At 40.9% G+C, this 12,816-nt stretch overlaps 1 protein-coding gene across 1 annotated transcript in view; it reads left to right on the top strand.

Annotated features, from left to right (window-relative positions):
- Nucleotides 1-12,816, top strand: part of Tmem156 (transmembrane protein 156) — a 36,392-nt gene that overhangs the window by 12,587 nt on the left and 10,989 nt on the right. The window contains exons 2-5 of the mRNA XM_090343166.1: nucleotides 2,131-2,397; nucleotides 5,655-5,915; nucleotides 8,146-8,265; nucleotides 11,434-11,517. Of these exons, the coding sequence (XP_090199292.1) occupies nucleotides 2,131-2,397; nucleotides 5,655-5,915; nucleotides 8,146-8,265; nucleotides 11,434-11,517 (732 nt within the window). The remainder of the gene's footprint in view (nucleotides 1-2,130; nucleotides 2,398-5,654; nucleotides 5,916-8,145; nucleotides 8,266-11,433; nucleotides 11,518-12,816) is intronic.

Here is a 12,816-nt window from a genome sequence, read left to right on the forward strand (position 1 = left end):
TGGGCTTGGGTGCCGTCCATGAGCTCTTCAGCTCAAGGCTTCTGCCCTACTTTTTGAGCAACAGCACTACTTCTGGTTTTCTGGTGTTTGATTGGAGATATGAGTCTCACAGACATTAGTGCCCGGGCTGGCTTTGAACCATGATCCACAGATCTCAGCCTCCTAAGTAGCTAGGATACAGGCGTGAGCCAATGTGCTTTATTTTATTTTCATGTTTTAAGTTTAAATTTTATTGTAAAGGTGATGTACAGAGAAGTGACAGTTACATAAGTCAGGTAATGAGTACATTTCTTTCTTTTTTTTTTTTTTTTTTTTTTGCCAGTCCTGGGCTTGAGCTCAGGGCCTGAGCACTGTCCTTGGACTTTCTCAAGGCTAGAGGTCTACCACTTGAGCCTCAGCACCATTTCCGGCTTTTTTCTATGTATGTGGTACCGAGGAATTGAACCCGGGTCTTCATGCATGCTATGCAAGCACTTTAACCACTAGGCCAAACTCCCGGCCCAGTACATTTCTTTTTGAACAATGTCACCCCTCCCTCATTTTATTCCATTTTTGTAAAGTTCATTTTCAACATAGTGTCTAGTGTCACTGTCAAAATGGTTCACCCTCATTTTTTTCAAAGTGAGCTTTAGTTGTATGAAGTAAGCTACTCAACGATAAAGAATAAGCATTTAAATTTTACTTTGGAATATGGGTTTACATTTTAAATAATATGCACACATTTGTACATATTTCAAAAGCATTTCATATGTAAAAAGCCCCTCACTATTCTTATAAATTCATGTGGTTTATAGCGTGAAACCCAGATTTGTTTTCCTTCGTTTCATGCACATGAAGGAAACTGTCCCAGTGTCTTGGCTTGGGACAGACACAGTATCAGAGCTTCTGCTGTTTCTGAACTCATTGTTCTTTCATCCCCATATGTGATGTTTATCTGCAGATAAATATGAATATTATGACACCATAGTCAGCTTTCCACTACTGCAGCAAACACCTAAGTCCCATCAACTTATCAAGAGAAGAAAAAATGAGTTATTCTGGCTCACCATTCTGGAGAGTTGCATCCATTTGGGCCTGTATTGAAACAGATAATTAGGACAGAGTGTGTGGCCGAAAAGAACAGCTCACCTCACAGCTGCTATCAAAAGAGGAAGAATCTGTGGTACGCCTACACTGACCTAAGACCTCCCACGTCACCCCACCTTTTGTAGATTCCGTCACATCCCAACATGGAGAACCTTCCTGCTATGCTCACAAGGCCTTTGGGAGAACATTCCAAATATACAATAGGGCAATAACCTTATGAAATGTCTCTTTTTTGGGGTCAGTTGTGGGGCTTGAACTCAGGGCTTGGGCGCTGTCCCCAAGCCTCTTCTGTACTCAAGGCTAGTGCTCTACCATTTGAGCCACAATGCTACTTCTGGTTTTTGTAAAAACAAACGTTTGTGACCTCTAAATCCAACCTCAAATATTCTCATAAGAAAGAGGAAAAGGCAGGAGAGTAGAAGAAAGTTACAGAGAAGTCAAGGTGACCCAGGAACAATGGCTTGAAGTGATGAGCCACAAGCCAAAGGATGCTGGGAATCTCCGGAAGCTGGGAGAGGGCCAACGCATAGCTTTTTCCTGTGGCTTTCAGCCGGAACATCATCCTGCAGATGTCTTGATTTCAGTCTGATGTAATCTGTGTTGAATTCTTTTCCAGAAGTAGGTGAGAATGAATTTTTTTTTTTGTTTCAAGCTACTCAGGTTGTGGTAATTTGTTGCAGTAGGGGGTTAGGAAACGACAGAGAAATATCTGATTTTATCCTCTGTTCAGCTGTATACAATTGATGTTAGTATTTTAGAACAGCCAAGGCTTAGCTGTTGAAAAAGTTCCAAAACAGAAAATGGTAAAAATGCTAGGATTTCCAAGTATTCCTGTATTAGGTAACTTCCTCTGAAAATCAAGGAAATGTTAATGAGCTTAAAAAAAAAGAAATAAGTGTAGATGCTAATTCATGTACAAAGTCTTGTCATGTATAAGCTAAAAATATTATTAAGACAAAAAAGAGAGCTTGTTGTGTATTTATTTACATGCCAGACTTCAAAATTCCAGTATTTTATCTTTCTTTTTTCTTTTTTTTTTAACAGGAAGAACACTGGAGTTATCCTGTCTAGACATGTGTTTACCGTCTAATTTCACCTATCCACTGTCCTTAAATTTTTCTTCTGTGACTTTCTTGCTACCAGTAAGGGAAACCCAGACTCTTATGGGAGTTTTTTCAAAATATTCCAGTTTCCCAAATGTCACTAAGGCTTGCCAAAACATCACAAGAAAATTTACAACGTGCTCCCTATGTTTGGTTTGTGAATCCAAAGGGAACATTGATTTTGTTTCTAAGGAACAATTGTCAAAAGGTAAAACCAAAGTGTAGGGGGATGAGGGGAATGTGTGTGTGGGGGGATACAACTTACCAAGTATGGATTAACTTGTTCTGTTAAAAATGTGTTCATACATTCCATTTTACAATCTAGTGTCACTGGAATACTTGGTGGTGTGACTTTTGATGAGTGATATCACAGGACTACTTTTAATTTGATTTATTGATAACAAAATACCTATCACCAAAATGCTATTTGAATGCACATTGTCTGCCTGACTGCCTGTCTGTCTCTTTCTTTCTTTTTTGGCCAGTCCTGGGGCTTGAACTCAGGGCCTGAGCACTGTCCTTGTGTTTTTTCAAGGTTAAAGCTCTGCCACTTGAGCCACCACACTTCTGGCTTTTTTTATGCATGTGGTACCAGGAATCGAACCCAGGTCTTGGTGCATGCTAGGCAAGCACTCTACCACTAGGTCAAACTCCTGCCCCTTTCAGTCTCTTTCTTCTTGGAAGGAAATCCAGAATGGGGACATGGGAATAGTTGGGTATTTCTGGTCGGAGGTGTTTGATGTTTTTTGGTGTTAGATCATGACTGAGATTGAAATAGAGGGAAGCAGAGTAGCCTGAGATAACTGGGCATTTTGCTCTTCATGAAGTTTCAGGCACATTTTTAAAGGTAAGTTGTCTCTTATTTTTTATTATTTTGCTGAGAACGCTTACCATGAGGTGCTCTCAACAAAATTGTAAGTGTGCAGTACCATATTGTTGACAATGGATACACTGAAATAGTGGACAGTCCAGTTCTAAAACTTGATCATTCTCATAGCCAAAATGGGCTTGGCAACCCCTATTTTACTTCCTGCTTCTACCTTAGATCCCCCAGGTAAGGAGAATTATGCGGTATTTGTTCTATGTGTGACTTACTTCATTTTGTATACTGTCTCCTGAGTTCACTCCTGTTGCCACAGTGTCAGAATTTCCTTCTTTATCAAGGCTAAATAACATTGTGTGTGTGTGTGTGTGTGTATGTACGTATGTGTGGTGTTTGTGCACATGTGCCTGCCATGTTTCCTTATCTATTCATCTATTAATGGACATCTATAATGGGATGTTTCCCTATCTTTGCTATTGTGGATAACACTGCAGTTAAACTGAAAGCAGAACTATGTCTTTTTTTTTCTTTTGTCAGTCATGGGGCTTGAACTCTGGTCCTAGGCGCTGTCCCTGAGCTCTTCAGCTCAAGGCTACTGCCCTTCAGTCACAGTGCTGCTTCTGGTTTTTTGGTGGTTAATTGGGGATAAATGTGTAATGGATTTTGTACCCAGGCTGGCTTGGAACCGGCATCCTCAGAGCTCAGCCTCCTGAATAGCTAGGATTATGGATATGAGCCACGGCACCCGGCTTGGTAGCTCTATTTTTATTGACAACTTATAAAAAGTTTTTATTTTATATTCCCATCAACAGTATTCCTCTCACCTTCTTTTGTTTGGGGAATTTGAGGATACACTTATACGTGGTTGCGGTGGTGATATCTATTTCTCTGATGATTAGTGATGTCAAACGCTTTTTCACACACCTTGGGACATCTGTGTGCCTTCTTTGGAAAAACATTTTTGAACTCTGGGCCAGAACACTATCCCTGAGCTCTTCAGCTCAAGGTTACCACCCTACCCCTTGAGCCAAGCCCCACTTCCCATTTCCTAGTGATTAATTGGAGATAAGAGTGTCACAGACTTTTGTGCCAAGGCTCACTTTGAACTGTGATCCTTAGATCTCAGCCTCCTGAGTAGCTAGGATTACAAGTGTGAACCACCAGTGCTGGGCTACATTTGCCTACTTTGAAATCAGTTTGTCTCTTTTTGTTAGTTCTTTATATATTTTAGATACTAACTTTTCATCAGAAGTACAGTTTGTAAGTATTTTCTGCTGTGCTGTAGGATTTTCTTTAGCTTTGTGGCTCATCTGGAGTTTTTCAACAGCAAGATGGTTTCATTGTCAGAGTGCCACACAGTGACACAAGACTTCAATGTTAGTGTTCCAAAGAACAAAGTGCAGTCACTTCATTTTTTTTTTTTTTGCCAGTCCTGGGCTTGAGCTCAGGGCCTGAGGCACTGTTCTGGGCTTTTCTCAAGGCTAGCACTCTGCCACTTGAGCCACAGCACCACTTCCAGCCTTTTTCTATGTATGTGGTACCAAGAAATCGAACTTGGGTCTTCGTGCATGCTAGGCAGGCACTCTACCACTAGGCCAAACTCCCAGCCCGAGTCACTTCATTTTTTTAAAAAAATTCTGGTTTAGTTTCCCAGTGCTATTTACTATACATTTGATGGGTTGTGAGTAAATCCTAACTCTTTTCAGGGTCAAAGTGGGAAGGAAGGAATCAGTACGTAATTATGGGGAGGGGTAAAGTTTTAGAATAACAGGCATTATGTTGAATTGTGTCCTTCCAAATTTTATATACTAAGGTCTTAACCACCAATACCTAAAAAATAATGCTATTAGAAATAGTTATCCTAGCTATAATTTTGTTAAGATCATTACGACAGCCCTAACCAATATAATTATTTATTTTCTGTACTCAGGCTTGAAGTCAAGGCCTTGTCCCTTACCTTTTTCCACTCAAGGCTGACACTCTTCCACTTGAACCATACTTCCACTTCTCTTTGTTTTGTTTTGTATTAAATGTAATAGGTGGAAGTAAAAATCTCATAGACTTTCTTATCCAGGCTGGATTTTAACTACAATCTTCAGATCTCAGATTCCTGAGTAGGTAGTATTTTTTCGAGCCACAATTTCCCAGGTGATAGTCTTACAAGAGAAGGCATTCTGGCTCAGAGAAGACAAGGGCAAAGAATAAGGTTGGGTTCCACAAAGCAACACGCATTCCAGTGATTGCCAGCAATCTGGCAACATTTTCTCTCATCAGAAGCTGAGAGATACTTCTTCACACTCTGGAGAGACCAGTCCTGCCCTTACCTTGCCCTTGCACTCCAACCTCTACAACTATGAGACAAAGATTTCAATTTTCAATACTTGCAACAGTAATATGGAATGGAAAGTATTGTGATGGGGAAATATGATTCATCCTATAAGTCTGTATTTTTTCTTTACAGGTTCCACTCCTATTTTAGTCCTACCCATGCCTGACTTTTTGTAATCTTGAAAGAGGTGATCATTTCAATGTGGGCATCCTTTGTTCCTATATTCTCATATAAAAAGGAGTAGATTTCATTTTGAATTGTGTTTTCTTGTAGAGTTACTATTTTGCAAATCAATTTCTCAATCTCTCCCTAGGACTTACCATGAGAGGATCAATGGCAATAAAAGACAATGACATTTACTCACCTTGTGAATATTTTAATGTCACCATAACTCCTCTCAATGACTACTTGGATGAATATAACACAAGCTGTGATCTAAAAACTCACACTAGAACCTCAACAATTATGGAGAAGGAACCAGCCCAGGAAGAGTCCTTAAACCATTCCTGTGGAACTGTGGAATATGCTGACAATTGTATCCACATTTATTTGCATCTAGAAATGGATGTAAAAAGTAAGTCTAATGAACTTATAGTAAAAAAGAAGAAATCAGACACACATAAAGAAGAGTTATCACATTTACTGAAGTTGAAGAATTTTAGTGAGAAAATAGTAGGACTTGAAGGTGTCTTAGTCTTTTTGTGTTTTTTTTTTCTTTTTAAAAGTGAGCTGTTTTCGAGGACTCAATATTTGTACACCTAATGCTATGGACATGGTATTGGAGATAAACACAACTACATAGACATAAAAACCTATGATTCTATAGACATAATGTTTTATTACATAGTTTAATATGTATCTATGATATACAAACCCTTACCCTAATTTTGATTATGTTCTAAAAACTAAGTGCCAGTGATTGTATATAGAGATTCCCTTCTTGAATACTTGTTTGTTAAACATACCATCTGAAATATGATGTAAAAATCAATGTTAATAAATTCTTTTTTAAAAAAGTGAGCTGTTTAGCCATGGCTCATGCCTGTAATCCTGGCTACTTGGGAGGCTGGGATCTGAGGACTGAGGTTCAAAGCCAGCCCAGGCACTAAAGTCCACGAGACTCTTACCTCTAATTAACCACTAGAAAACCAGAAGTGGCACTGTGGCTTGAGGGGTAGGGCAGTAGTCTTGAGCTGAAGAGCTCAGGGACAGCTCCCAAGCCCAGAGTTTAAGCCCCACAACTGATAAAAAAAAAAAAAAAAACAACCAAAAAACAGGGCTGGGAGTTTGGCCTAGGGGTAGAGTGCTTGCCTACCATGCACGAAGACCTAGGTTCGATTCCTCGGTACCTCATACATAGAAAAAAGCCAGAAATAGTGCTGAGGCTCAAGTGGTAGAGCTCTAGCCTTGAGAAAGTCCAAGGACAATGCTCAGGCCCTGAGCTCAAGCCCAGGACTGGCAAAAAACAAAAACAAAAACCATAAAACAATCTGTTTCTACGATTCACTTTTCCTCTGGGAAGAGGTATTCTCTATGGGCCATGATTTAAGAGGAGTTGTGAAGGTCCTCTGGACCCCAGGGACAACTTCAGACCGCCTATTAGCTGTCATCACACGTGTGTACCAAAGGGGAGGAGCTCATGTTCTTTGTCCTGTGATATTACATTTGGTTTTGAGTCGGCGTAACACATTCTCTCAGACCTGAGAACCAGACCTAGGTAAAGGGAGCCTTTTAATATATAACACCATAAAGATTAGGCACTTAAGTTCACTCAATGACTCCAGGAAGAGTAGACTCAATAATTCATTTTACATGTCTTAATTCTGTCTAAGGCTGATTAACTGCCACCTCATCCTACTCTAAATGACTACAGTCAGTCCTTTCCACTAAGTCATGTGCCTATTTCATCCATAAGGTTTGCTCTTGCATGTTGTGATGCCTTCACTTAACAAGTGCCTTCTAAATGTCACCCAGTGTGCCATGCACTGGGGACAGAACTAGACCAACATAAGTATCTAGAAAAGGAAGACTCGCACACAAACATACCCACATTCCACAGCTACAGGTGCTATGAAAGAGCAACTTGCTATGCTTTTAGACATGTCCACCATATTATATATTGTTTTAAGATGCTTCTCTAAAGCTTACTTTTCTTAGAAGTACTTTAAGAAGCACTACATTTAAAGTAAACCCAAGTATGTAATGTTCATCCCATTTTAGGGTAAACTGTGACTTTAGAGAAATTTCTCCTGTGCCCAGAGCACTATACTTACCACACTGAGGGGGCGTAACAGGATGTGAATGTGGGGGGCCATGGAAGAGGATCCCGAAAAGATCTGAGCAAAGGAGTTGGTTCTCTCTGGTTCAGGAACAAGAAAGAAGGTACACGGAGGGGCTCAGAAAGTCTGTACATGATTATGTGGTTATTCATGGTGGATCATTGGCTCCTGGGTCTGCTAGCCAGTGTGACTTTTTTAGGGCCAAGAGAGATTATGCTTTATTATTTGCTGGATGGTTTCCTCCTTCATGTTGTCTTCTGTTACTGGAATTAGCAAGTTTACACCATATCTTGGTTGAATTTAGGCCAGGGAAACTAAAGGCACTAAATGAATCCTCAATAGCTACCTGGTCAAGCTTCCATATTTAGAACCCTCATTTAATACATCAGGAAGGAACTCAAGACAGCAAGCAACTCATGATGTTAAGGCTATACCCTAACCTTCCCCAGGACGGAAATGTACCTCCATGTTTCCCTTTATCTGCTTTACCTTTGATTGTAATTTTATCATACATTTTCTTCACAGATGTCTCTTTCTCCATGAAGATCATTTGGTACATTTTAGTTCTACTAGTTTTTATATTTTTGATCATCTTCATTATCCACAAAGTACTTGAAAACCAAAGGAAAGCCCAGAAATGGCAGAGTAAGTACTAAGAAAGAAGTCTGTGTTATATGTCTGTAATCACAGCACAATTGTGCAGGAGGGTTTACTGTGTATCAAAGAACTTCTCTATGGACTTACTTTTCTTTTTAGTTCAATGTATCATTTGCTGTATACCTGCTATAGGTACGTTTGTGATTTTTAGATGCTCTAAGGAATAAAGGGAAGAGTTTAGATAATCCAGAAGTCCCAGCACCAGCATTCACACATCTTTCTCCTGTTCAGAGAAGTGAAAGAAGACTAGGTGAATAAGAAGCTGAGTGGGGCTTAGAGGAGGTCAGGGGAGACAGGCAGAAGGCTAGGAAGTGGTGACAGACTCAGTTAAAGATCATGAGCATCATGGCTCCAGATGAAAGTATGAGCTGGAAACACATTTTAATGTGTGTGTGTGTGTGTGTGTGTGTGTGTGTGTGTGTGTGTGAGAGAGAGAGAGAGAGGGGGGGGGAGGGGGGCTGGGAATATAGCACCCCTCACCCCTCTCTTACTTGCTGCTCACTTGATGGTCACTCTCAGGTATTAGAGCACTTGCCTACCAGGCACAAAGTTCTGGACTCAGTTCCCAGCAAAACACACACACACACACACACACACACACACACACACACACACACACACACACAACCACGAATGGCTGTCAGTAGATCTTGGGAAGAAAAGCAGCTATAATTGGAAGTCAGGACAATAAGAACAATGTTAATATATGTATATACATATTTTGGTTGGTTGTAAAGCTTGAACTCAAGGCCTGAGCGCTGTCCCTGAGCTCTTCAACTCAAGGCTACCACTCTACCACATTGAGCCACAATGCCACTTCCAGTTTTCTGGTGGTTAATTGGAGATAAGAGTCTTATGGACTTTTGATCTCAGGCTGGCTTTGAACCATGATCCTCAGATCTCAGCCTCTTGAGTAGTTAGAATTACAGGTGTGAGTCACTGGCGTCTGGCATTGAAGATATTTAACAAAGCCAGGAATGGTGTTATATGTTTGTAAACACAGTACAAAGGAGGCTGAGGCAGGAACATCTTGAATTTGAGCTAGCTTGGACTACATATTGAGACCTGGTCTTAAAAAGATCTCTCTCTATGTATATATATATAGAAGTAGAGCAATAGCTCAAAGGGGTAGATCACTAGCCTTGAGCAAAAGAGGTCAGGTACAGGGCCCAAGCCCTGAGTCCAAGCCCCATGACTAACAAAAACAAAACAAAACAAAACAACCCCCACCCCAACAAACCAACAACAACAACAACAACAACAACAAAAACCCAATAGCCGGGCATGGAGGCTCACACCTGTAATCTTAGCTATTCAGGAGGCTGAGATCTGAGGATCAAGGTTCAAAGACAGCCTGGGAATGGAAGTCAGAAGTCCATGAGATTGTTATCTCCAATTAACCACCTGAAATCCTAAAGTAGTGTTATTGCTCCAGTGACAGAGTGCTAGCCTTGAGCTGAAGAGCTCAGGGACAGTGCACAGACCTAATGTTTAAGCCCCATGATCAAAGAAAAACAAAACAACAAAAAAGCCCTAAATCTAACTGAGGAAGAAGTGACATTGTCCAAAAAAGAATGTACTCATTACCTGACTTATAGAACTGCAACCCCTCTGTACATCACTTTACAGTAAGAATAAAAAATAAAAATTTGAAAAACCAATTGACATGTTGAATTAAAACCTCAGTGTAGCTGGGGTGTGGTGGCTCATGCCTATAATCTTAGCTACTCAGGGGACTGAGATCTGAGGATTGAGGTTCAAAGCCAGCCCAGGCACTAGCACTAAAGTCCGTGAAACTCATCTCCAATTAACCACTAGAAAACCAGAAGTGGCACTGTGGCTCAAGGAGTAGAGCAGTAGCCTTGAGCTGAAGAGCTCAGGGACAATGCCCAGGCCCAGGGGCAGGGTGATAACCTTGAGCTAAAGAGCTCAGGGATAGAGCCTAGGCCCAGAGTTCAAGCCCACAACTGACAAAAAACAAAACAGAACAAAAAGTCATTGTACAACTACTTGTAGATAACTAAAAACATTTTTGGCCAGTACTAGGCTTGAACTCAGGGCCTGGGCACTGTCCTTGGGTTTTCTCAAGGCTAGCGCTCTACTACTTGAACCACTCTCAACTTTTTCTGTGTATGTGGTACCAAAGAATCCAACCCAGGGCTCCTTCATGCTAGGCAAGCACTCTACCAGTAGGTCATGCTCCCGGATTCTAAAAACATTTTTAAGTAGTTAAAACAAAAGGAGTTGAGAGCATGGCTCAAATGGTAAAGTGCCTATCTTGAAAAAAAAAAGTACAAGGCTCTGAGCTCAAATCCAAGCAGCCAAAAATAAACATTGAAGAACACAGAAGTTATTAAAGACGTTAAACACAGTGTCTAGTACAGAATTAGTTCCCAGTAAAGAGTAGTAGCATGGTGGTTTTTTCTTTGTTTTTGTTGTTGTTGTTGTTGTTTTCCAGTTTACTATCAGATTGTTTCTGTAGCAGAACAAGAGCTTGTTTCTAGGTTTGAATAAGAAGACAATTCATACTTTTGGCTAAGAACTTGTTGCAGATAGTTTTGAGAACAGTTTTCTATCAAGTCTTGTCTCTGATACTCTCACTTCTATTTATTTTTGGCTGTATTGGGGTTGACCTCAGGACCTTGAGCTTGCAAAGCAAGTAGGTACTCTATCACTTGAGCCATGCTTCCATGCTTCCTTTCTGGCCTTGGTTATTTTTAAGGTTGGGTCTTGCTTTAGGTCTGGACCAGCCTGAGCCCATAGTCTTCTTCCTCTGCTACCCATGTCATTTTGGATGACAGGCACATGTCACTTTGCCTAGCTATTGTGTTTCTCCTGGATGGGAGATAAAGGCATGTACTACAGAGACCAGCCATGGAATGAGATGGATTCTCTCATGCTTTTATGCCAGGGTCAGTCTTGAGCCAGGTGTTGTTCACAGAGAATGAGACAGAATGGAATCTATGGCAATGGAGAAATTACAGATTTTAGGAGACAGGACAAAACTGTATAGGGGAAACCTTATGACAAATCCTTCCTTCACGTTCCCCTGTGACTGGCCCTTTCTCCTTGTGACCCTTTGTGCCCACTCAGCAATTATGTGGTAAGAACAGGCTTGTTTCTCATCTAAATGTTTCATTTCTTTTCTTGGAATAGGTGATAAACTCAAATCTATGTCTGATCTCTTAGGAGGAGGTGATTCTGCGAAGCAGAGGGCATTGACTGCGAGGGTTATTCCAGGTGAGTTCTGCTGCCTGTGAACAGCGCATGCTCAGGAAAATCCAATGCTGTATCATTTTAGTAGAGAACCAGCTCAAGATCTCAGCTCACTTACATCAGCCTTGTATCTTCTCCAAAGGAACCCTGGGCAAATGAAATCCAGCTTAATATGTCTTATTATCAGAGGACAGTTGCAATCAAAACTACCTCCTTAAAGAATGGAAAGTTGGCTTAATTGGTAAGAAGAAACTCGTGTGAGTAGGCAGAGGCAAGAAAGCAATGAGGAATAAAAGTCTCCGATTTATTTTGAAACGAGACAAGATACCATTATTCCTCAGAACTGCAGGAAGTAATTGCAGAGTGGGTATGGCTTCTGCCAGAGCCTTTGCTTTGCAGTGGCTGTCATTGTGGAAAGAGAACTTCTAATAGCCCCAATTAAAAAGCCCCCTGTCCTCTCTTGAGATGCAGAAATGGAATCATGGGCCCCTAATTACAGTAGCTAAGGGAACCATTGGCACAGATGCTGGGGTTCCTCTCTTTCTAATTGGGAAGCCTCCTTCTGAATCCATGCTGTCAAATCACATTAAAAAGAAAGACAGGATTTTTCACATGGACAAAATCCTTTTCCCCAAAGAGAAAGACTTGGATTCTGGAAAGCACAGAATGACCATGGCTATTATAACACTGTCCCTCGCCAGTGGCGTGTGACCCTTGGTACTCCATGAGAAGATCCAAAAGGAAGCTTCAGGTCTGTTCAGGAAACACCTCACAGAGATCAAGGGAAACCAGACAATTCCCTGTCCCCATGCTATAACCACGCCACCTGGATACCTGCCTGGCAGTTCACTCGGGACCATATGTCTGAAGCTTTTGGTTAGCTACTGAAAATAGCAGGGATTCAGACACTTAACTTGGAGGGGCGAAAATTAGACAGGAGGCACCTGAAGAGTTCCATTAAAAAAATAGACTCTTCCATGAGTCTTTTGTCTCCAATTACCATTAGAAAACCGGAAGTGGCTCTGTGGCTCAAGGAAAAGGGCAACAGTCTAGACCTGAAGTGCTCAGGGATAGCGCCCAGGCCCAGAGTTCAAGCCCAAAGACAGAGGAAAAAAAAAGAAAAAAAAAATAGAGTCTTTATTCTGTGTTAGTCAAATGGCTAAGCCAGGACTAATAATCTCCTTACTGGAAAGAAGGAGGTAAGAGGATGGGAACTATTGTTGGTTAGTGAACATAGTGGTTAGTTAATAAAAGGAACTGAGTTGTTTTAAATGGAAAATTTATTTTTTTGTGTGTGTGCTCAACGTTAGTACTCTACTAGTT

Source organism: Megascapheus bottae, chromosome 13 (genome assembly GCF_031878675.1).
Source record: "Megascapheus bottae isolate mThoBot1 chromosome 13, mThoBot2.hap1, whole genome shotgun sequence".
Taxonomy (NCBI): domain Eukaryota; kingdom Metazoa; phylum Chordata; class Mammalia; order Rodentia; family Geomyidae; genus Megascapheus; species Megascapheus bottae.